Source organism: Brachyistius frenatus, unplaced genomic scaffold, assembly GCF_029030835.1.
Source record: "Brachyistius frenatus isolate BFR_SWC_R1_liver_20210118 unplaced genomic scaffold, ASM2903083v1 Contig_11, whole genome shotgun sequence".
Lineage (NCBI taxonomy): Eukaryota > Metazoa > Chordata > Actinopteri > Embiotocidae > Brachyistius > Brachyistius frenatus.
In genome coordinates, this window is record NW_027210610.1 from 2,767,405 (window position 1) to 2,793,211 (window position 25,807).

At 39.5% G+C, this 25,807-nt stretch overlaps 2 protein-coding genes across 8 annotated transcripts in view; both read right to left on the bottom strand.

Moving 5' to 3' along the window:
• Positions 1–5,822, bottom strand: part of LOC138616914 (protein outspread) — a 49,808-nt gene extending 43,986 nt beyond the window's left edge. For 3 of the 7 annotated variants that reach the window (XR_011310629.1, XM_069691509.1, XM_069691513.1), the window contains exons 1-3: positions 4,936–5,822; positions 2,565–2,642; positions 457–522 (exon numbers count right to left, since the gene is read on the bottom strand). Coding sequence is in view for 6 of the 7 variants with exons in the window: in XM_069691509.1 (XP_069547610.1) it covers positions 457–522; positions 2,565–2,642; positions 4,936–5,055 (264 nt within the window). In the remaining variant the exon portion in view is untranslated. Of the gene's footprint in view, positions 1–456; positions 523–2,564; positions 2,643–3,359; positions 3,521–4,935 lie in introns of those variants that run through there. The other 4 variants (XM_069691514.1, XM_069691512.1, XM_069691510.1 and 1 more) reach the window with 2 other exon arrangements.
• A 2,746-nt stretch (positions 5,823–8,568) lies between these two features.
• Positions 8,569–25,756, bottom strand: LOC138616916 (actin-binding LIM protein 1-like). The gene is made up of 20 exons (XM_069691515.1): positions 25,682–25,756; positions 21,273–21,416; positions 18,303–18,486; positions 18,099–18,208; positions 17,111–17,237; positions 16,820–16,913; positions 16,385–16,472; positions 16,213–16,271; positions 14,940–15,017; positions 13,965–14,138; positions 13,138–13,167; positions 12,891–13,020; positions 12,650–12,739; positions 11,551–11,598; positions 10,899–10,963; positions 10,587–10,632; positions 10,468–10,475; positions 10,081–10,155; positions 9,491–9,571; positions 8,569–9,078 (listed from the first exon to the last, which is right to left on the bottom strand). The coding sequence occupies exons 1-20, from the start codon at positions 25,692–25,694 to the stop codon at positions 8,965–8,967; spliced, it is 1,758 nt and encodes a 585-aa protein (XP_069547616.1). The 5' UTR covers positions 25,695–25,756; the 3' UTR covers positions 8,569–8,964.
• Positions 25,757–25,807: the final 51 nt, after the last annotated feature.

Here is a 25,807-nt window from a genome sequence, read left to right on the forward strand (position 1 = left end):
TGATAAAAGATATCGATAATCTTTTGAAATTCTATATCTTTCTGAGACACTTGCCTGTTTTGTGATCAGTTCCTTGTGGTTGGTGCTGTTTGCTGGTAATGCAAACTCGACACTTCCAGAAGATTAAGAGAATAAATTCACTTCCCTTTCATTGATATATATTATCAGTTTGATTAACAGGACAACACAGAGAAATCGCAGCATAAAATAACACATCTTAAATTCAGAGAAACGCATGTAATGCTTATGTGTCAATAGACAGTGCATGATGCTGAATTTGCAATGCAAGCCATTATAATACATATATGGTATGTTGTTTTGTTTGTTTGAATGGACCACGCCTTCAGAAAATAATGGATAAAGGCCATATTTCAAATGTAGCCTTTATTATATTTAGGTATTTTTACTCGGAGCCGACAAGAATCAGCAGCTGACGGGAAAAAAGCTTCAACTCACCATTTCGTCCAAAGCGTAGCGAAGTAAGCCATGCTCGTAGAGGATAAAGAAGCGTCTTTGCCATTTCTGTAAAAGAAAAAACAAAATTCTTGGATCACTGACATCGTAACATAGCAGATATCAACCTCAAATACGCAACCCAGAAAACCACATCATCATTATATAAATGATGAAGCAACATGAGAAAATGTGTAAATATTTATCATGTTTGATAGCAGTCATCACACAGCCAGCTGTAGCCATGCCATTTTAACAAGACTGTTTGATGTGTGGAAAGATTTTTTTCATTTATAAAGCCAGAGATTTTTTTTTTTTTTATTGGATCTGTAAATAAATCTATTGTTGTTCCTTAAATTTGGTATACACCTCGGGGTGTAAAGACTTGGCCAATACACTAAACACTTACAAGAAAAACACACACCAGGAAACGAGTCTTTGGGAAACAGCCAGCGTGCAGTGGCAACCACGTTCTTTGGCACACTTTGTGCACAAACCACATCACAGAGCTTTCAAGCTCGCACAAGCTGGACAACATTTGATCAACATGCATCAGCTGCTTCGGATCACCCCGTTTTCAGATTGCCGTGTGAGGCAAGAGGGCCGTAAACAGAACACCGATCAGAAAACCCGGGTTTTCATGTCCCAGCTGAATGCAGGTTGAATCAACCGGGTCAACACTTTCACAGGAGCTCACAAGATCCCACTCCAGATAACATTAACCGTGACCAGATCTCTCCAACAGGATATGCATGATAAAGGCACGCATCTGTGGGCCAACTGTATCAGGTCCTTCTGCACGAAGTAAATGGAAGCCAGCCTATTGACAACACTGAGGCCTATCGTATTTCTGAAACTACAAGTTCAAAATGGACACACAGCAGGTCACTTTATCTTTCGGCTAGAATGGTAATTCTGTAGATTTTTGCGCAAACAATATGGTGACCGTTTCCGTTGATCTGCATCCTTATTGGTTCGATCAGCTCTCCAACCGGCCACCCCGTTTATCTTAATGCGCCGTTTTGTCTCAGTGTTAAATTTCCTGGGCTCCTATTCCAGCAAAGCCCAATCCATGAAATATTGAGAGCTGCTCTGTTCTAGGGGACACTGGAAGGTCTCAGTAAAAGTGCTGAGAGGCTTCACTGGTGAAAAGGACACTGCAGATACATCCACAAATTTGAAAGAAATGAGACATAAGTGTTATAAAAACCGCTATAACAAATCAATTATAGCATCCCAACCTCAGTATCACAAAATAGAGCCACGGACGCACAACTCTTTAAATTAAAGTGGTCCTAGAACATGACTCATCATACACATCAGCACTTTTTCTTTGTTATTTGTTAGTCAGTCTTCACCTGACCAATCTGCTCACCTCAGCACTACGTACAAGCCATCAATTATACCCCCAGAGTGAGAAGCTGACTGTAAGAATAGGCAGGACGTATCAGTGATGATGTCGAAGCAGCAGCAGACTGCTGATGGTAGATCCAGAGGTGCTTTTCCCAAAACCCATATGGAAGCCATCAGCGTGGCTGTGAGAACTGGGACCTTCCTTCTCCTCCCCCACAGTTTCCCAAGTGCTTTTTTGGGATGCGCCACCACAATATAATCTGAGAGCTGATAAAGGAAGGCTCCCATTACATGATGCTCGGGCAGTGTGATTCATGAACTAAAGTCAATATTGGGCTCATTAATGCCTGACAATGACGCTTCTTCTGATAGCAGGCCAAGCCTCCCACAGGAATCTGCTGATTCCAAGAAGCAGCTACTGGAGCCACAACAATAAAACCTCTTGTTTGTCAAATGGGTGCCAGAATGGATAACACAATTAAAAGGAAGGGCTAGTGCATTGCCTTTTTCTTTTTTTTTTCCCACATATCTAAATGTGCCCATCTTGTATTCAAAACACAAAACCCCTCAGAGCTGCTCTTCAAATCAGCAGAAGTTAAAGACAATGGGTCACATGCAGCTGTTCCCTTTAAAGAATACCACTTCAGTTTCAGGGATGTTGTGAAGCGCTGCCAAGAGCTCATTTATTAAACAACATGCTGTTCTAAACACATTTAATTTCAAGTCCAACAAAGGTAAACACTTATGAAACCACTTACCCGAGATCTGTGTAGGGGATTGTCAAAATTGGTTCCCTCGGGTGCCAGTAGCAGCCATCCTCCATATATAGGTTTTGCCTGGTGAGGAGAAAACACAATTACAGTGTTGAAAGCAAACATTAAAACAGAAACATTCCCACATTGATCAACTGCTCACTGATGTGCATTTTAATTCACTGCAGATGTCATTGCAGGCTACTAGTTTAGGCTACAAATTGTGACGCCAATTTCAGGCAGTTTTACAAAGACGCGCGCGCGCGCACACACACATTTTAGTTAAACTCAAGGAAGGTGTGTAATAGTGACTAGTTGCCTTGTGTTGATTGTAGGCTACATTCTCTAGCTGGCTTTATTCCAGAGCACCATGCTGCTCTGGGGAAAAAAAAAAAAAGAAAAAGGAAAGGCTAACACACATGATTTTCTCTCTGATCCTCTAAGTCGGTGGACTGGTGGGTGGAGGGGGAAGCAAGGGGCAGAAGTTAGCAAGAACAACAGTGGATGAGAAGCCGAAGAGAGGCGGCTCAGATCTTGGAAGCTTTTTGCGGCTGCAGATTTGCAATTCAAACTTGCACCGAGAAATGCAAGTTGGCCTGGCAGCCTTTCTTAAATTGTTCTGGTACCTACTTGAGCCGTAGCCACACTAGAAGTCAGCACGTGTTTGCTGAGCCAAAAAAACAAAAACAAAAAAAAACCTGCATAAACACTGCAGGGTTGGGCGTACAAGGAGAACAATTTTTCCTTGATGTTTACACTCAAATCTTACCTACACCTAAAGAGCTTAGCAAATTTAAGCACCTTACGTAATGCAATTGCACTCCCCGGTGTATGGAACAGTAGCTCACTCATAAAGTCGAAAATCTCTGACATTTGTAGCCGCCTGGCACCTTCATGTCTCTCTATCGGGTTTTGATTACAGTCATAACTTTATCCTATGTAAAGCCAAGCAAATCCACCATAAAATCCTCTTTCGCTTTGATTGCATGAGGCACCGCACATTTCTCAGCTGAGTGATTTTGTAAACAAAATGACATAACAGGAAATTTCAATCATAAGTCCCAACTATAACCTTGGGACAGTCAAGAGTTGGAACAGACTTGCAAAAGAGAAAAACCCAGACAGTTAAGGAAATAATAAAAAAAAAAAAAAAGAAGCCTGACAGAAGAAGGCAAATTGATAATGCGAGCGAAGGGAAGGGTTGAGAAAGAATGAGATACTGAGCCGCTCGCTCTGTCTGTGCCTGTGGAACAAAAGAGTCTGAAAGAAACCCCGAGACTCAACGCAGTTAAGAGAAATGTCCCCTCTCTCCCCTCACATGACCTGACAGCAGCCCGAGTGGCGAGTCCCCCCCCTCCGAGACAGAGAAATAAGCGAGCTGAATCTGGGTCATTTTTTTACCCTTCGATGGTTCGGTGGTTAAACGGAGTGATTTGATTCTGCTCGTGTGCGTTCCTTTGGCGATGGCCTCCAAACCTCTTATTACCTCCCATCATAAAAGACTACGTACCACTGACTTGGAAGAGGCAAAAAGAAATGACAGAATGAGTTTTCTTCTGGCTGGAAACATGCACTGAATGAGACTTTGTCGTTGGAGGTCTTCACCAACGACATGAGGTGTCTCGGGTGTTACGTCTCGGACGACCAAATTACTTCTTTCACGAATGCGGTTATTAAAAAAAAAAAAGGTCGGTAGCCGGTGGGTCAGCTGGTTAATTGAGGACGACGTCCATCCCATTAGTGCAACGTCAGCTAAATGAAAGCATCGGTGTCATGTAAACTGTCAACCCGGATGCAGGTTGACTCTTAACCCGTCCCATTAACCAGCTTACCAAAAAGAAACGATCACTGTGTGGGTCAACGGAGCTCGGGGGTGCCACCATTCACAACCTGCATCCACGAGCTGGACGCAGTCCACTAAAATCAAGCTGTTCATTTCACACAATAATATGATCCTCTGTCTTAACAACCTCGGCACCATAAGCAGTGAACTTTACTGTTTGTTGATTTGGGCACAAGAGCCGGTGTGGTGAACAATAAAGGTGAAATGGATAAAAGGAAAGTTTATAGCAACTGTTTTTTTTGTTTTTTTAACAGCTCAACAATATGATTCAACAACAGCAGCTGATAGTAGGCTGCAAGGCATAGAGCCGGTAGAGAGAGGCCTGTATCGGCATGAATTAAGGTCAATATACGCCCTCGGGCTGGAAACTAATTATGCCCAATTAACGTGACCTTTGCACTTCACGGTCTATTGGCACGTGACAAACCGTTTGAAATGAGCACGTCACAGGGAGAGACAACAACAACAACAGGCTGTAATATATAGACAACATCAAAAAAAAAAAAAAGCATCATAAACATTTTTTTTGTTCACCTGATTCAAGTCTTCGTCGTTCAGCAAATGTGACTCTCTGGGCTTAAAGCAGTTCTGGCATTTACTTTTGTTGAAAATGTTGGCTTGAAATTTCCGACAGGGATTGTCTTTGAATGACATGGTTCACGGGAAAAGGCGAGACTTGACACACAACAACAAAAAAATACAAAAAAAATACAAAAAAACACTTCTCTTAGCCTGACGGGTCCGAGTCAACTCGGGTGGTGTATATTTTTCTAGGACAACCCCATCCGAAGTCCATTCAAGAGGTTACGAGCGTATCGTTCACCTGTCCCAAGTTTACCTGAGGCGGTGAGTAAAAACCTCTCGTTAAGTGATATCTATGACGGTCATCGTGCGCGCCGGGGGGGGGGGGGGGGGGGAAGGTCGCCTCCTGCAGCCAAACGTGGACCCGCTCAACTTTTAGTTCACGCGCTGAACTCAGAAGTTGTCAAATAAGTCGTCGAAAGCGCGCACGCACACACACACACACACACACGGAGATGTACGCGGGTTTTCGTCTTTTAGCTCCGTCCTCCGGCGAGGTGTCGACGTCTCACAGGTGACATTCTGCGGGCCTCGAGCTCACGTCAAGGGTCCCGTCCAGCCTCCATCGGGGCGGAGCGGACGGCTGCACCGGGGGACGGAGTCCACTTTGGCCCCCTTCTCCCTGACTCTCTATCTAACAAGTGACACCGCGGTCATTACCGTTAAATCTATCTCACCGCCTTCTAACGTCTTCCCTTTCAAAGGCCGGACAGCGTTATCCAACTTTGAGAAACGCCATGTACGTGGCTTGTCACGCCGTCGGGTCCACAGCGTCGGGTCCCGGTTGGCACTGATACGCAGTCTGCGGTTGGTGTTTTCGTGAAAATCCTCGTTTGGGCCGGACATCCAGTCGGTGGAGAGACGGGGCGGTGCTTAGGGAGAGAGTGGCGTGTGACTGACAGCGACCTCGGCCAATCGCGTATATCGACACGCCCACAATCCAGGCAGCGTCTCTAACTGTCCAATAGAAACCTGCCAAAAGCTCTACCGTTTTCTCTCAAGCTAGGTGGCCTTTAAAGAGCCCATGATAACAAAAACTAACTCTCATGCAAAACTCAGATGTTATTATATTTGGCCTGAGTTAATATGTTTAATTTCAAGCTGTAAAAATAGAATACGGGCTTTATTAATATAATTATTATTATTATTATTATTAGTAGTAGTAGTAGTAGTAGTAATAGCAGTAGTAGTTGTGCATATTTTGAATTACTTTTTACCAGCATGGTGGTAAAAACATGAAAACTGTCAAGTACTGCCTCAGATTAATGAGTAAATAAAACAGATTTATTACAAATATAAGGCTCACATTGATTAATTTACAAACTAGTTGACACTTTGATTTGACTTTTCATTGTGTGTGTATCCAAAAAGTCTGAAACTGTACTACACAGAAACGTTCCCTTATGAAATAAAGTGACAAACAGGTGAGGGCAGTCTGATGAAAGGACATTTAATCTTTTACCAGAAATGTTAAGGATGTGTTACACCTAATATGACACTTTAACATCCTAATCCTGGGAACAGCACTTTAATAGGATTAATAAAGTCAATGTATTTGATGTATGTTGATTTGATATGTCTACATCATCCATTTGCATTGTTATTTGGGCTGATTTATTTGGCTTCAAAGAAAGGGAGCATAATGGAGGATATTTTCACAATACTCCATGGTATTTTGAAAGATGCAAGTGAAGAAAAAATATGTCACAGATGTACTGCTCAAATAGAACTTCAACAAAGTGTGGCAGATGTTAATTTTAAACCTAGACAGTAACCCTGAAGAGGTGTTCAGGTTCCAGAGCACCATCTGTTGGTCTTAAATTTCAACACATACAAATACTGTAAGTCGGAGCGATATTAAATAATAAGGTATGAGGGATAGGTAGCAAGTGAAGTAAGGCAATTTTACTCCTTTTCAAAATTGCAGCCGGATTTATGAAGGCATTATGATGTAATGTTGAACAGTGATAAAGATATTGTCAAATTTTGTTTTCAAAACAAAAGTCACTCATTAGAAAATTAATAATTATTACATCAATTTTGTAACAATAGACTTATTCTAGGATGCTATTATGACCATAGACATTATTAAGATGTTATCTAAGGTCATGTAGTGAGTGGAAGGGGAAACAATGATGGACTTCGCTTGTCTCTTGTTTTCCTCCTTATTTTAAACTGGGCCAGGTTTTTCCTGATTACAACAAGCAGACAGGAAAGTCAGGTAGTCATCAACATTTGCATATTAAAGGAAATGCACAGTGTACAAACAGAGTAGTAACCGTGAAGGTATCACTGCAGAGCAGATGAAACCAGAGCAAGAATGTCTGTCATCATCAGCAAGTTCTTTGAAGTGCACTTGAAAGCGAAATATTTCATGTTTTTCAGATTACAAGTTGATGCTCCAGATGGGGAGAAAACCTGAAATTAATGCAGAAAAATGTGTGCTTCATTTATCCCATTTATAAAAATCCATGGGTTTACTCGAATTGTAAGAAGTGCAAGATTTTATTCAGGGAGCTTGATGTTAAAGCACATACAGTGATCTGGGTGAACCATAACACAAAAATATGTGTTAAATTATATTAATTATTCTTTCAGCAATGCAATAAAGCACATTTCAATGAAGGAAAAGATATACACTTCATAACTATTTCTTTAGTTTTATGCTTTAACATGTTGTTTAACCTGGAGACAACAAAGTAAGTATCAATAGAGTGACAAAAATATATCATGATATTATAGTAACATTGACAGTCCAGTACAATGATGAATGATTTAATATTCTATCTCAGAATTACACGTTGATGAAAAGGTTTTGCATCAAGTATGATGTAATGATCTACAAAGGCTGACATGAACATTGTTGACTTCACCATCAATACTCAAACAGAATTTCAAACTGTGTCAGTAAATTCGGTATTCATCAGAAGATTAAGCAGCTAAACACACTGATGACATCATTGATTTAGTTATGTTTGTGTAGGTATTTTAGGTGCCCATCCTTAACCCCAAAATGTAGCTTTCATTGAACATAAACCAAAGTTTTATACAGTCATTCCTAACTGAAGCACAGTATGAGCATTTCTGTATTGTGGCGCCCTCATCAGTCGAGTAAGCACATAGCAGCAGTATATTATTTTTAGGTGTGCAGTTAAGATCACCAAGCTAAAGTTAAATTAATCTAGGTTAGGTTCGAGAAAGATTGTCTTCATTGCTTCAAAAGTCAACATGTTTATTGTTCGTTGTCTGTCTATGCTGTTCTTTTCTCTCTCCGTTCTCCTCTCACCTCTGGCAGATGGCCGCCCACCTATGAGTCTGGTTCTTTTGGAAGTTTCTTCCTGTTAAAAGGAAGTTTTTCCTTCCAGCTGTCATTCTTTTGGGAAATCATTTGGATTCTCTCTTTAATGTTGTGAGGTTCTTTTGTAAGGACTTCTTTTGTACAATGTAAAGTGCCCTGAGAGGACTTGTGTTGTGAATTGGCGCTATATAAATAAAACTGAATTGAATTGACTTAAAAATGAACAGTTAACTATCTTGAAACTGGATGCAAAGCCTTGAAGAACACATTGCTTCTTTCCCCCCCCCCCCTTTTTCCATACCTTCCATGAAGCTACACAAACGCCACACTACCTGATGCATTTACAATCACTGGGCATAATTTGTATTCAGCTGAATTGTCCAATATGAACATAACTCCTGGGGATACAGGGCTGGCTTAGGAAATACAAATAATATCTATCTATAACCAAAGCAAAGATTAGTTATCATGTTCTCAGGTATTACAATGTCACCAATATTCATCACAATAACGGCCTACAGAGACTAACCCAGTACGTGTCCGTGACAAGTGAGGATCTGTCCTGTTTGGAGTCAAAAGAGTTCTAATTTTGTGCCAAATGCAAAGAAATAAACATAAAGGTTCATTAGAACTTGACATATACTGCATAATAAGAAAGAGCTGAATCATACACCAGGCAGGATTTAGAAGAGATTTGCCACCCTTTTCATGTCGTTACGTTTCCAGAGGGGAAGTCTGTCAAAGTCTTTAATCTGCATGCCAAAGATCTCGAAGAATGAATCTGGGGATAGGTGACGCTGCAAAAGGAAAGCAAGAATAGAAGAATAACGTTATGGTGAAAAAGCTGCAGAGTTAGTCTTACTATTTGTTACTCAAAAATTAAATTCACACTGTAGATATAACTGAAACAAAATATGTTCTCATTGTGTTTTTAGGGAAACCTCCCAGCAGCGACACATTTGCTAATGCCAAGGAATTAAATATTATGCTGCTCAAAGTACGTTTTTCTTATGCATCTCATATTTGACACAACTTGTTGCCCCTTTTCACTTTTAGCAAAATTTATTGCAAGCACAACAAATTATCATTTTTCTCTACGTCATTGGTCTGTATACAACAAGACATAAATATTCCAAAACAGTAAGTTTCCATCTAAAAAAAGAAAACCGTGTAATATTGTACAAATGCGCTTCTCACTCTTTACTGTACCTCAAGTCTTGTTCTGTCAATGTCCTTGGGAAGCTTCACCTGTACTGTGTTGGAAACTGTGAGCACTTCATATGGGTAGACCTTGACAAAACAAAGACCAGTTGAGAATGATTTTATAAGTTGACTATCACATGTGCTACAGCTAAAACACAATCTCTGCTGTGAGATCATTGAGATTACAGTTGGAGAGCTAGCACCATGCAGCATGCAAGTACACTGTGTATCGATTGTAAAACCACTGAACACTCATCATGGATAGTTGGAGTGTATATTGCTTCTGTTTGCCTTTGTTCAAAAGACTCTCATATACTGTGAAAGATTATGATGAAAATGTCCTTAAATCTTCAGCACTCAGCACTATCCTACAGCTATTAGACATGTATTTGCAGTCTATCCTGAGCTGCACTGGACTGACCCCTGAAGAATTATTATACGTGTCCCTCTTGTTCTTACATGCTATATTTTACATGATAGCTTACATGTGCAGGCCATAATAAGTCTTTGCAGTGAAGATGCTTCTCTTGAGAACAGTTTTGCAGAAAATTAAAGGGATGTAAAAGCATTAATATAAAAGCACTAATAATACTTGCTTTTGCTTCCAACAAATTAGGCATAGATGCTCCTCTGTCCAGTCGTGTTAGTGGATGTAGGTCATCATGGAAGAACTACAGAACAAGGCAAACACATGCAGAAGGGGAAGACATCATGGCAGGATTAATCGCTTGCAGATTACAGCAAGTAAAGTGTATTTATAACATGTACATTTATGTAATGTACACAGTATTTTAACCAAAAGAGATGTATCAGAATAAAGCTGTGAATTGAAACCGAGTCGATTGTATACTTCTCTAAATATTAAGATGCAAACAGAGACGTTGGGTTAGTCTTTTGGAAATGCAAAAAAAAACAAAAGGGAAAAGGAAGCATGACGAGGAACTCAAGTCTCAGTAAAACTGCAGACAGTTGCCATCACGTACCTTGCAATCTGAAAGGCAAGGGAGAGAAAAAGCACAGAATTAACATCTAAAAGTACCATCCAATGAGTTAAAATAGTAATAATAATTTTAAAAAAAAATAGAGGTGTCTGCATACTCACCTCTGAAGCTGCTGCCGTTGCAGTAGGAGAAATCAGCTGATCTGGGCTTAATGAGAAGAAAACACAAAATCGTTTTGACATCCATACTTGAAGCTGCTCATTAAGCATACTGGACAAACCACAGTTTCTTTACTGTATTTATAACTACCCAATAAAACTCGTAAAGAAATAAAAAGTACATGACCTTTTTTTTTTAGTTAAACTTAAAAACAATTGCGTCAAAACGTGCAAAAAATTCATTAATTCATCAATGGAACATCACTTACTAGTCTTACATAAGAGAGAATGAGGTAATAGTAACGTTGCTCTTACCAGATTAAGGCCACCACGACCGTATCCAGGCAGAGAGGACATTTGGGAGCTGGAGGTATTTGGATCTACGTGAAAGTGAAACGGCAGATAGGTAAGATTATCATGAGACGACTTACAGTCAGATTCAGTCTAAAATAGATTAGACTTAGTGAGAAGAATTTACCTCGCCGACGTCTTCTCTTAGACTTTTACTAATTGTTCTGACTTCTCAGTACTCCTCTATTTCTATTTGGACATTCTATCCATCCATAAAAAAAACTTTTTTTTTAATATTTACATTTATAAATAACAGTCAGTATTTAGATTAGACTATTGATTACCTTCAGAAATGTTAACCATATTGTTTACCATGAATTAAAATGCAATATCATTCAATTAATTATCAATCAATTAACACTTCATCTGTATAGATAAAGGAATATTTTCTTCAGTTTAAACTAATTGCATTACATTTAGGATTATATTTTAATGTGGTGACAAGAACCCACTAAAACTGCACAAGTAAATAAAGTCCAAACACAGACAATGAATCATTTGTGTTTACTTTAAATTGTAAGACCATAGAAATACATTTATTACAACAACTAAAATTCCTTTTCAGTGCATCAAGCATGATTTATATTAAGCTTGGACAGTTGACTGAGTACTGTACCTTGCTGTTTATAAATTGGAGGCCTCCTGTACAAGTTGAAGCCTTCATCTGCTGATAGAAGAGAATACACGATTACAAGAAAAAAATAGAAATACAATTAAAGTAATACTGTCGAGTCTCTTTGGCAGCTAGTTGTCACATCATTCCTATTTCTTTTGTAGTGTTTTCTCAAGGGGCAAAGTAACACTACGGTTTTTACTTGAACCCTGCGCTTAACAAAAAAAAAAAAATGCAAAACTTGAGGGGTGGAGTACAAGACAACATCACTGACTTTTCACTTTTGTTTTTGTTTGGTTTTAAAGGCTTTGAATTCCTTGATTTGTTCTGAAAAAAGGCAAACTGTTGTAGCATTTCAGACACAACACATTTCTAGTTACAAAAAATAGCAAGAGCAATAAGCATTTTTGAAATGCAGTTTGATTTAATGTTAAGGTTTAATGTTTCAAACTGACAAACTATTAAAGACTTTGACTAAAATAAAGTTGCACTCCGCTCCTACTTCTGTATACATAAATAAAGGCTGTGTGGGTGCTTATTGTTTTTTCAGTGATCTTCAGTTTCCAACGAAAACACATGCCAGTGATTACTGTTCAAAGCTCGTCATAGCTTAGCCACAAAAACAGTCACAGCGCTGCTATAAATAGGCATGGCTGTAGAGGAATGTGTGAGCGAAGTTGGGAGGAGGCACTGGAATATTTATTTATCTAATCAATCAAAACCAGTTTCATGAAGAATAAAATCAAATGTGGAAACTGTGCTGTGTCTTACGGTGAACCAGTCTGTGTGGGTAACTGTGGCTCTCTGTGAAATTTGACCACTAGATGGCTCAGTGTTTCCAAGAAAACAGTGAAACATCTCTGCGCCATCTCTTCTCTATTTGTATTAAAAATTCCAAATCTAACTGACCTTAAACCAATTTGATGTTAGCAATTTTGTTATAGACATAATCCATTCATCACAGTCCCTTTAGAGCAAAAAAGAAGGTTAGGTTTATTATCAACATACTATCATACAGTTTAACCTAATAGGAGATACTAAGTGCAGTGTAGGAGGGGAGAAGGGTTGCAGAAAAGAGTGACAGGGAAGCAGGAGGTCTTACCTTTGGTTTGAGAGAGAAAGTAGGGACATAAAGGAGAAGTGGGGCAGGTGTCATTTTTCCCAGAGGATATAGCGGGAGAAAGCATCAATCCTGGTTATTGTGGAAGGAGGAGGAAGAGGAGGAGAAGCGGTTGTGGAGGTGCAGGGGAGATCAGGGAAGGTGGTAAAACAAAGAAAAGTGAGCAGAGGATATCTCTAATATGTGCTTTGAGGATTTGGACCGTTGTGCGTGCTCTTGTCACCTGGTCGGTGGAAGTGTTGCGGTGACCTGGGCAGTGTTGGAATGTAACTATGACGATGGTACGGTGAATGAACTCCAAAAGTTCCGTGGTTTGTAGATTTTGGTACGGATGTTCTCATTTCAAAACTCTCCTGGAAAGAAGAAAGACACAAAAGCAGAGTATAAAGTATAACAAGTCTTAACGGTGGTTTAATAGTATGAGAAGATGTCACTGTATTTCTATGGGTCTATGGGTAAAAACTATTTACCTCTGTGGTTTCAGACACGTTTCCTGGTGACTGAATCAGACAGACAGAACAAGAGAAATCAATGAACTGAATCATACACCCAATAGAAGGTAACACAATATATTGTGACTTCAGGTGAAAACCTCGTTTCGCTATCATCTCTTTTCGTAAGTACACGTTCTCTATAGTCTCTTCACTCAAAGAACCATGATTTCAATGTAACCACACAATCTCGAAAGTCTTCAACTTCAACTCATCCTAACAACTGGGCATCTTTTCGTTTTTCATAGGACAAAGAAGTGAATCATAAATGATTGAGCCATATCTGAAAAATTACAAAACCGGGAGTTGTGAGGTTTTCACATGAAGACACATAAGAGAGTTGGGAAACAAAAAGATTTGACTCTGAAGCTACTTTTAACAAGTTGTTTTAAGTTAGTTTCAGGTGGAGAGGGACTCATCATGGCTCAATGATACAGCAAATAGAAACTGTTCATTTGACTCCATATTAAACATAATAAAACCTTCTCTGATTTCATTGTAAGATGCTCTCTGAAGCATCAGACAAAATTCTTAATAATGTAAAATTAATTTACAGTGTTAGGTATCCTGTATACTTTATGTTATTTAGAGTAATTCAAGTATTTTGTTAATGTAGAAAGTCAAGCTAGACACACTATTGCTCCAAAACACACTTCAAAACATATTTTCTCTATTTTCATTCTGGGCCAAACACAATTAGATATGAGGACAACAAAACAAGACTTTACTTGGTTTAATTCCTAAATCAAACCAAGAAAAACATAAACATGTCACTGGATATAACCTGAAATGTTGTATGAAGTTACCTCTGCGGGGCTCTGCCTGTCCTGCCTGTGGCCTTTTTTGTCCAGAGAAGAGGAGTTGTTGCCATTCACAGACTTATAGGATATCATATCCGGGTGCTCTATATCATATATAGCCTTGACTCTGGGAATTGCTGCTAAGTCTCGGTAATCAATGATCTCATTATCTACTTTTGCCTGGGACCAAGACAGGGAGGAGAGGGGGAAGGATGGAAGAGGGTACAAAGGAGGGGAGGCAGAAGGAGTAGACAGTTTGGGTTACGTCAGGTGAAAGGTCAAAGGTCTCTCATTACATCACATCAGTCGAGAATACAACTTTAATCCCACAATACCATGGAGGTCTGACTTCGGCACATGAGGTGAATAGATTCTTTTAGACCAATATTAACTAAGAAAAAATATTTCTCACACTTTCAAGTATGAAAATTGTTTTTGGCTCATATTCTGAGGTGTTTTGATGGGAGTAAAGTTTATTCCATTTCATAAACCAACATGGTAATAATGGATAATAAGAGGCTGAGTGGAGGAAACACTGAAAGCACCATTTTTTTGTAATCAAACTCAATCTGAATGCATTCAGACTAATTGAGCAAATAAAGTCCTGTTCAATATGTGGTTGATATTATCTGTATATTATGAAATGAATTGAGAAATTTCAATAGGCTCTTCCTCTTTCAACCACAATTGAAATCTATTTTTTTTTCACAAACAACATGAAGCTAGTTCCGATCAGTCAAGGTAAAATTTTAAAAAAAAATTAAAAAAAAAGGTTTCCAGTATTATGAAACTGATTTTAACCTTCTGCTATTTTCCTAATTGTTTGTCCTCATTCACTGGCAATAAGAAATATCTTGGAAGAGAGACACCTTGTCCATGCGACTCCCCTGTATAAATAAAGGGATAAATGAAGCATAAATCAACCCACGGTGAATTGTGCACCAGGGAAGATGCCGAGCAGATGCAGGCACCAGAACTTACACAGATAGTTCGACCGGGGCTCCCTGGTGTGCACGAGCCTGGCCTCGAACAGGAGCTTTCAGATGACGATGTCGCGGGCTGGGATAAAAAAATTTAAAAAAAGACGAATAAAGATTAGTATGGCAAACGCATAAACTTAGAAACAGCACTTTTTGCTGCATATACAGTCGGCCTATTCTCTCACATCCCTTTGCATGCACACGCAACTAGTTGCTCAGATCTAGACCACTTAGCAAAGTATTGGTCAGTACAGATCTGCTACAAGTATGTGTGTATTGTTCTGTAGTGTAATCAGGTCTATATCAGTCGAGCAGATAACTACACTGATCAGCCGTACGATTACACCTGCGGACAGGTGAAGCATAAAGAACAAGACGACAGCCCATAAAAAAATAAATCCTCCCTGCATGAGGATTATATAACATTCAGTTGTTTTTCAATCTGATTGAGAGACTGCATAATATTTTGTCCTTTATTTAGGGTTGACAAAATATTAGGAACACCTCTCAGTATAACGCAGTACAATTCAACAGCACCACAAATTACAGCCTCCAGACTGACCGTTAAAATAGATCAGCACCTCTCTCAGTAACATAGAAGAACAATTGAAGATTATGAAAGGGAGGATACTTTATGCTTCACCTGCCAGTGGTTGACTGATTGGTGTATAACAGTTACTGATAGTGAAAAGGCACACTGGTGTAAACTGTGGAGGCACTAGTAGTCAGCAAGGCCTGAAATCAACACAGTCAAGCATGCAGCAGCATCATAGTTCATCTGCTTGCACTAAACTATGAAAATAAGAACCTCTTAATCATTTTTGAATGCAAAAACTTCTAAGAGGGAATATCATTCCATCATTTGAAAGGAATTGCTGCTACTTTGAATTAGCAAATCTGATTGGGCAGCCAGGTGAGCAAAGTGTTTCTTATACCGCATGTAAACAAGCAAGTGTGGTTAAGTCTCAACTTTAACATCACAGCCTGCTCACTCCATTGGTGCAAAAAGCAGAGCTGCTCACATTATTAACCTTAAGTTCACGTCGGGGGAAAAAGAATTCAAGACAGGGAGTTTTTGGTCTGTTGACCTGGTGAAGAAGGACAAGGTGTAAAAGAAATGACATTGTACAGCTAAAAGTTGTCATCGTGTCTGGAAACAACTTCAGATTATATTTGTAACAGAAGTCACATCAGCTACAAATAAGCAGTGTATTTTTTTTAAGTTGTTAAACTGCACGTCATACATAGAAATAGAGCTGAATGGGAACCCCTACCCTGTAACCATCCTCAGTTCTGCTGTTGTCTCTGCAGTCTGGGTGCCAAACTGTTGATCCTGTGAAAGCAGAGACAATTATCTCCTGCAACTGTTATGGGAAAAAAATATTACATCTTAAATGCACCGTTTAATAGGTGAATGGGAAATAGTGGTTGTAATCCAAAACTGACCGTGCAGATACATTTCTTGTCCTTCTGTGAACATTTTGTCGCATCGGCTGCATCTTGCACACCGCGGGTGATAATGCTTGTCCCCGGCCTAGAACAGAGAAGGAGAAAGGAGGCAAGACTGGCACACAGACTGCTCACATACAAGAATCACATAAAAAGTGCAGGTGCAGAAATCCCATTACAGTTTGTGGGATTAGGCTTTTTTAGCAACAGCTTAGTTGATTTGATTTGTTTTGCTTGAAAATGTCCAAAACAGCCCCAAAAAGAAATAAAGCAATTTAAAATCTAAGTGACAAAAAAAAAAAAAAAAAAAAAAAAAGCTTGTAGTTTTACTGACATAGACTTAACAACATGTTTCCTCCATAAACAGAAAGATTGTGCTGCATTCAGGTAAAAAAGAAAAAAAAGACTGTGTTTAGAGCAAGGCTGTCTTACCTCGAGAACTTTTCCTGTTATGAACTTCTGACATACTTCACATTGCACCCCAAACCGAATCTGGTAGTCTCTCTCACAGTAAGGATCACCATCTCTGAAAGATACACTTCATATGAAACATCCCTTGTTCTAATCTATGTATTAGTGATGCCGCACTTTCTAGTTATTCTTTTTTTTTTTTTTAATTACACCAAAAATTCTACTAATTTTTTTTTTTTTTTTTCCATTTACTGGTTTAAAGGAAGCAGAAGAGAGAGGATCATGAAACATGAATGAGAGATTTGCATTTACTTGCTGATATACTCTCCACTCAGCACCTTCCCACAGCCTTTACACTTGAAGCAGCCGAGGTGCCACTGGCCACCGAGGGCTAACAGAGCCTGGCCATTCTTGATGTCTCTCCCACAGCCAGTGCAATCTGCAAACACACACACATACAGTACATGTTCATTTCTGCACGTATACACTCGACAAAATCCAACTGACATCCCAGAGTTATGCAAGTGGCTGTGCCTTTCTTCAACAAGCGACTTTCTCAACAGTCCTGCAGAAAAAGCTTCTTAATCCAGAGGATTTGTGAGTCAGAATCCTCTATTGAACCCCGCTCGATCTTTAATCATTAGGTGGATAAGGTCAAGTTGACGTAAAGAGAGACGAGTTCTACTGTTTCTCTCGGTCCACACGAAGTCAAACAGGACTGGCAGGGTCCCAAGAGGATGACTGGATTTATAAGGTGAAGCCAACTCTCAGTGTTGTGAAAAAAAAAATCCAGTCCACCACAGGGAGGTTAGACTGGAATTAAATAGGTTCAGGCTGCATTCCTGACCAGAGTGACAATATCCAGACACGAACAAGACTTTACACGAAATCTCCTATTTAAAAGTTGAAGAGATGCTGCGGGGTCATGATGTGTTCATGTTTTTTCCCCGAGTTGCATGCAGATTGCTCGTGGATGATCTCAAAAGGTTTGTTATCCAATAAGGGAGGGAGGAAACAGAAATATATTGGGGTGGGTCCCTTGCAGAAAAGATTTGATCTCCCTGGATGCTGACAGATGTGACTTTGAGTGACTCCTGAGCAAAGAAAAAACAAATAAACAGGCAGATGGCACAGCAGCCACAGCTGGCGAGTGTTCAGTGTATAATCTACTGTCTGATTAGGCCTGCAGGGCACCAAAGTCTTTGATCCGTTTCATTTATAAAAAAAAAAAAAAAAGGAAAAAAAAGAAGAAAAAACAACCTTTGGATCAAATGCTTAGAGAAGCAAATGAAACACTCACTGCTGGAACGGCTGAAGTCGTTCGGAGTAGGAGACACGGGTTCGATGCAGCGCTGACAGAGGCAGTCTTTCCCGGTGAAGGTGACACAATCCCCAGCAGGAAAGGGCCGTCTGAGAGACAAAGACAGAAGTATACACCTCGCAATTCTTTTCATTTAAAGTGTGTTTGCATGACAACAACTCCTACAACGTTTTTCACAATTACTTGCAGATGGTGCACGCGAAGCAGGCGGGGTGGTAGGTCTTCCCCAACACTGTGATCACCTCCCCCTCCACAAACTCTGCACAGTTGTTGCAGCGTGTGCCGTGAAGTCGCTGGAAGTCCAGCGGGCACAGGTAGTCCCTGTTCTTCATGAAGAAGCCACTCTGAGCCAAGTCACAGCCACACGCTGCACGAAGACGCACAGTCAGGGAGGCGGGGAGGACGAGAGGACAAAGTTAGATAATAAATGAGGGCATTAAAAGCAGGGTTAATCAAGAGTGTGTCATCTTAAATCAACTTTGTAGTAATGGACTGTGATAAGGATATGTGGAAGGACATGAACCCACTCTGCAGTTCTATGTAGCTCTGCAAAGGCTTTCAACTTCTTCACCACACCGTTTGATTTTTCTGCACACAACTCCACCCATCAGCTTTAGCTTCCAGTCAGCAGCAGGCAGCTTTTATCCAAACACCTCCGACAGATCCACTGCACACTATACGCATCCAGCACCAAATGGCAGACCGACAAAGTTCACAACTTGCTGGTGAAGAGCTGCAGATTTTTTTGTTTAATGAGCAGATGGTGGTATATGTTTTCCGTAACTTTACGAGGTGATAATACGCATGTTGCGTTTGCAGTTCGTTTCTTGCCAGGTAGCCAAAACAAACATGTGGCAAGAAACACTTCCATATTGAATTCTTTGTGCAAAAGAAGAGAACGCAGTGCTGATTTTCGGCCTTGTTAAACTGCACTGATCTCATCTCCATTTTACACAAAATGCAGAAGTTAGTTACTGACTAAAACCTTTGAATCTAAAACGGCAAATCACTGCAAAATGACATCTTTGTAACTTTCCTGTTTTCCTTTCATGTGTATTGGTTTGCTTGGTTGCATTTTGTCTGACTTTTCATTTAGTGTCTGTCGGTCTGTTTTTCTTCTTTTTTTTTTAATGTTGTAAAGGTGTTTTTAAGTTCTGATAATGATACACCTGCTTTTTTAAACCGAGATTTTTTTTTTTTTTTTTGGGGGGGTTTTTTGGGACCATAGTAAGTTTGAAGTGTCACCTTTTGTCAGGCTGTTGTGACAGTAGTTGACAGCAACCATGCAATCCATCAAAGAGATGAGATAAATGTTATTCAGGCTGTCTGACCCTCTGATTGTGCCAGGTTTTCTGAAGTGTTTATGTGTGGTTGAATTTGAGTGTACTTGTGCATCTCTCTGCTTTGTGTGTGTTTGTGTGCTGATCAGTTACAGTGACGGGATGTAGTATTTTCTCTCGGCTTGTTTGGAGTCATTTGATATGACCAAACCCACGCTGTCACCTCCGAGTCTGTCACAACCGAATGCCAAGGACAGATTTACTGTATCCTGCTCTATATCTGTCCCACTGTGACTCACTAACAATGTTAATACTATTTTTTTTAAGTTTGAGTAAAGCATGCATAAACATGTTTCTGTCATCTCAAAGTGCTGGGATTCTTTAATATAACTTACAAACACGTCCAAAAAAACCCCGTAAAGACTGATGATCATAAACGCAAGATAGATGCTCTCGCAGCATTAAGAGCATTTCTGATTATCAAATTCATTCCCAAGCCTCTCTACCCTGAAAGTCTCTTTGTGTTCTCTCTGCTGTAAACATCACCACAATGAGATGAAAGGGCGACAACAGGAGAAGCTTGTCAGGGCCGATTAGTGGGGACAAAAGCTTGCTGAGGATCTGTTTTCCACGAAGCAGAGGGAATCCAGTGAATGACCGTCTGACAGCCTGCAGGAGGCTCTCACAACAGCCCATTGTAGGTGGAGAATGTTTCGTAATGAACCGAATATGATGGCATCCACGAAATTGTCAACATATTCTGATCAATTTAAAGGGAGCCTGCTGATGTTAAGGTATTTTAATGGAACCTAAAAGGTCAAATGTTACTCGAGTTACTGCTTGCTTGTAAAATTCATGTCCATGCATGTTATAATTTCTACTTTAGTTGATTTATTGCAGTTTGATTATGTTCCAGATTCAGTCCGGTGTTGTTACTAAAAAAAAAAAAAAAAAAAAACTCCAGCGAGCCCAGAAGTCTTCAGTTTCTTAAAAAAATATTTATTCTCACATTAAGACAAAGTGAGACAAAAATACAGAGATTAGCAGAGTTCAAAGTAATGTGAGATTTACTGCATATCAAGCGACAACACAGAAAATCTGTGAGCTGGTTTCCATGGGAAACACTTCTGACAAAATCACTTGCATACCATATTTAACCTCGGCTCCTGTACTGTGAGGCTTCAGATCCACTCTATTTTTATTGAATTATTTTCTGAGGATTTCCACCATTGTTTCACTCTGTGTTCCAGACACAACATTGCACCTCAGCACATTCTTCTCGACACCAGTATTTTTGGGACTTTCCACAGAGCAGAGATTGAAAGACACTTTTAATTCCTCCTAATTCAAATACAAGCACTTTACTCTTTCTATATTCCCAGTGTGAACAGGTAAAATCAAAGTGAGTATTTTTAATCTACCATTATTTCCAGAACTCAGAGAAGTGAGATTTTTTTTTTAAATGGTTTATTGTCCATTATAAATTTATTCAAACCTTGATTAAACTATTCAAATAAATACTGTTATAGGATTATATACCACACGTGTACTTCTTAAGAAACAATATTAATCAGTGAAAGATGATATTTTCTCGGTTCACTGATGGATTCGCTTAAGTTTTGATCTTCCCCTGATTTAAACACTGAATCACCGGCGTGTAATCCTCAGGAAACATGTGAACCTGCTGAGTGACTCTTTGCCAGGTGAAACAAAGCCAACCTGAAGACAGGCATGGACTGAAATGGCTGCAGGGAACATTGTGTTACAAGGTGATGTCTTTGCTGTATTATTAGGCCTCTGATGGTACTCATGTTACACAGCAGCCTGTTTTTAAGAAGTGTTCTGCTCCCATCAATACACTGGTGGCTCTCACCTTTGCACGTGAAGCACTTTATGTGGAAGTAGCTGCTCTGGACTCGCAGCACCTCTCCTTTGCATGACTGTTGACATCTGAAGCAGTGGATGACCTGCTTACTCACTGCAGGACCCGGGTGGCAGCTGTCCTGGGTGTGTAGCACTACAGGGGCAGAAGACAGGAAGTAATCGGTAAAATCTTGTTTTATCGTTATCATCCGTTTGTTATCAGCGTGTAGTACAAAAACATCAATGCGATAGAGGCAGTTTAGGCTGCTTATTATTCAAATTACTATTCCTTTTTGTCTCCAGCAGGCAAATCTCAGGACTATGGTAAAGAAGGAACTTTCTGTCATGGTTTAGAAGTAACTTCTCCTCCATCACATTTGTTTCCCATATAAAAATGTCTGCTAATTTTCAGCCTTTGTCCTGCAAGAAAACTTCCATATATTTTATATAGCAAGACAGTCAGTAAATGCTAAATTCAGCATGCTAAGATACTCACAGTGGCAATGCTGGCATGCCCATGTTAGTCAAAAGTTTACAGTGTTTAACAAGTGTTTAAGCAGCATTTGTTAAATAGCATTTATCTCAAAGTTTACACTGTTGTTGTTGTCCAAATGTTAGTTTGGCAGGTATTGGACAAACTGAAATTTGGACCGAATCATGTCTCTAGACTCAGTCTAGAGTCTAGAGGGAAATTGTTACAGGTTGACCAGAGTCATTAGGATTCATCCTCTGAGGATGATGAATGTCTGCACAAAGGTTTATGGCAGTCTGACCAATAGTAGTCGGGATAGTTCCGTCTTTAGACCAAAATCCAAAGAGCCATGCAGCTAGTGTGGCTAAAAACAAAACAACTTTTTATCAGATCATATCACTGCATGACATACTCAACTAGTAATTGTACATTCAGCATCACTGTTAATCCAGGATAAGTTGTATTTCTACATTTTATGATCAATAAAGATGGAATAGCGCAGTCTTTTGAGAGTAATCTTTCTCCACCCATATAAAAGTTTTATCCTTTGTTTTCCTCAACAGTTCATAACAACATTAGTCCTTCAGAACTGTCTTTTCACCTTTTACATAACTGAGCAAAATGAACAGACATGCTTTGTTTAGACAGAAACACACACATACAGCACAGTGCATGCACTTGGAGCGGAGGCTGTAGTGAATAGCACCTCACAAAAGAGCAGACAGGACCTCACCAACAACCTAATATTTCATATTAGAAAGTATTTTATACATGAGCCCTTGTGTGCCAAACCAAGTATCATATTATAGCCTGTGGTTTAAAAAATCTCCACCCCATTCTTTCTCTTTCGTGTTTAAAAGACAGCAGCAGTGGATGCCTTCACAATCTAATCGCAGCTCACTTGAAAGGTCCTCCAAGTGATTAGCAGAGGAGAGAGAGAGAGAGAGGAAGGAATGTGGCACATTGAGAGGGCTCTGTCCTCCAGAGTGTGGACATCCAGCACACAAGCAGATAAAAGGACACATGAACAGTCAGCCACAGAAACGTCTACAAATCCTCCATCAAAACACACACAAATCCTTCAAGATCCAGAATTCACAAACATGGATCATGTGTTTCTGAAACTTATTCAAACACAAAGATTTCAGGCTCACAGCTTGAAGGAGAAATTTTTTTTGGACCACTAAACTCAGCCGTGTAAATACTACAAAAATTTAGTCGAGCACCATTGGTATGTGGCCCCATGCTTGCCCCACAACAGGAGAGATTTGTTACCATGGCAACAAGCATGTCGTGCAAACTAGATTACGCGACCATGTCTCCCAAAAAGTTACTGTAAAGGTTACTGTACAGTTTAAAAAGACAGTTACGTGTTCATTACGCTCTTCTATAGGCCAGTTGCTGCAGTGCGAACCGTGTTTGTTTTTTAACTGTTGTTTCACTTCATGTAACGAACACTAATCTACCGTCTAACAACGTATAATTACCAATGAGTCCAATAAACATTGGGAAAAAAACAAAACTTCAGCTGACCTGATTTTTGCAAAAGATTTACACCAAAATCCAAAACAGCCTTGAAAACGTGCACATGAGGAATATAAAGGGAAAGAAAGGTATCGTTTTAGCGCAGGCACATTTTGTATTCGGACTTTCTGCAACACAATATCATAAATTCATGTGAATTTTTGTGTTAGCGCTGCCAAACGTAGCACAATCCAAGTGGGAATGTGGCCCATCAATTGGGCCATGGCAATGCAACAATCACTCAAACTCCAGCCAAACTGGCCTTTGTCCTGCAAGGCTTCAGATGTTTGTTAATGACAGAGATGTGCTGCCAACATAAACTCAATCCATTACTCATGAGGAAATGTATGAAATTACTGCTTAGGAAAGTTTGAAAGCTTTGTTTGTTGTAAATTAAGTGATGAAGGAGGACAGATCATACTCTTCTTCACTGTGCGAATGGTAAAACTGACGCGTCCAAACGGCTGCCAGTCTTTCTTGATCTCTCCCAGAATGTGAAGCTGATACGGTGTTGAGTATTAGCAAATGGTACATTTAGAAAGACAGCAAATGGAGGGAAACCTGAGACGGACGGCTCATCGCACAGCCCGCTATCTTCAGCTATGAAAACCCGTATCAGTGTGTGCGTGTGTTTGTGTGTGATGTGTCTGCACAAGTCGTGAGGTAGTGTCTATTTTAGGTTGGGTTTTTTTCGGTCGATGTTTAAATGTCCTTTCTTTTCTTTTATGTTTGTAAAAAATAATACAGTACAAGATATGCTAATTATTCTGGATTTTTAACAAAACAATGAGACAAAACTGAACCTACTTTCAAGGCGGATGGGGAATGGAAAAAAGTCAGAAACAGGTTAAAACTTCAGTAGCATTTGTAAGATTAACTTCATTGTCAGACCAGTGCATTTCGGCTTGTGGTTTTTATCAGGCTGATCCTGATGTCTTGTATTAAAGTTATTGTTATAACACAAATGTTGCTGGAGTTTTGACCTCTACGTGGATGTGGTCCTGCTGATATATATGTGCTAATGATCCATGTTAGCGGTAACTTGTGTTTCCATTACATGTCGACTAGTTCTGTGGATGGTAAGTAATGCAAGTTGCTTTAAATCCATAAATACAATGATAAGAAATAAACCTTTTTAGATTTAGAGGTGTTGGCAGAATCAAATATTTTCTATGAGCACATATTTTTTGTGAAAAATCACATTTTTCTATACAGGGAGGTTAACATGTACCTGCATATCAGGAATATAAATAACTGTAATAAAATACGGGTGAGGTTATTTTCACGAACTAAAAATGATCGTGGCTTCACAATTTACTTTTGAAAGCTCTGGATTTTTAATTTGTGGAACATCTGCGGAACAACTCCCAGGCTGACGAAGGCACGTCTCCAGGTTGTGATTCAGAATTAAATTAATGAATTTTTTTTTTTTTTTTTAAAAAGCTCAGCAAATAACATGAGAGTAAAAGCTCAAATGAATTACTTCAAGTGAACTTTAGCAGCGTAATATCAGGAGTACATCAGAGTACAGAATCAGAACAAGAAGTGGTTAGAGATTTTTTTTTATCTCGACAGTCACTTGTTTAGTAAAATGACTGAAAAACATTTATCCTCCGTGTGATGTTACTTATCACTGCTGTGTAAGAGAAAATGGCTTCAGTCTCACAGACTAAAGAGTCAAAACTGCATTTTAGTCACAAAAGAACATCTGTCTGTTCTCTGCTGCTGCAAAACAGGATAATGAAGAGAAAACGTGCTTAATTCAGAAGTATTTCTAAAATCACATGCTGGTCCTCCCCGAGCAGAATGCAGTTCTCTACGATTAGCTCAGACAGCTGTGCTTGCACTTTTCTCCACTTGGCAGCCATTTTTTTTTTTAATCTCCAAACTTAGTTTGTAGAGCTGAAAAAGAACTGAAGATCTTAAGTAGACAAAATCATAAAAGTATAGGTTTAAATAATGTGATTTTGTTTTCAGAATTCACAAACCTGAGCTGTTACATTGCACATCCCAGACAAGTAATACAATGTACAGTTTAGATAACATACTGTACATGATAACTACTGAGACCACTAAAACTTCATTTACAAGAGGATAGATCAAAGTCATAAGTGATACTTCTTATGAATTTTAAACCAATCAGACGGCACCTCTGCTGTGTCATCACATAGAAAGCAAAATCAAAAACAGGCACAAAACTTAAAAGTAATTAACGTGTTAAATTATAAATCCAGCATGAAAAATGTCTTTAACAAATTATAACTGCTGTGGCTAAAAGAGGAACAGTGACTGAAGCTTTTTTTGACAGGTGCCAAAAAAAAAAAAAAAATCACATGCATAAACAGAAACACGCGCACGGGGAGGCGTGCTTCCTTTCTTTCTCGTCCGCACACACTTCACATACGCTCTGAAAACATGTCTACCTTTCTCTTTCATGACAGCTGATCTCTGCTCCTCTGTGGTCGAGCTCACCGGGGCCGATCAGAGTGAGGAGAGGAGCTAACCGGACTGCTGGTCCAAGAGAAAAGGGGGTGGTCCGAAAACACAGA

Coding starts and splice junctions, on each gene's coding strand:
- LOC138616916 (XM_069691515.1), bottom strand. Junction 15,018..16,212: donor GAACTGAGGATGGTTACAGG/GTAGGGGTTCCC, acceptor TTTTTATCCCAG/CCCGCGACATCGTCATCTGA. Junction 13,168..13,964: donor ACAGGCAGAGCCCCGCAGAG/GTAACTTCATAC, acceptor TGTCTGATTCAG/TCACCAGGAAACGTGTCTGA.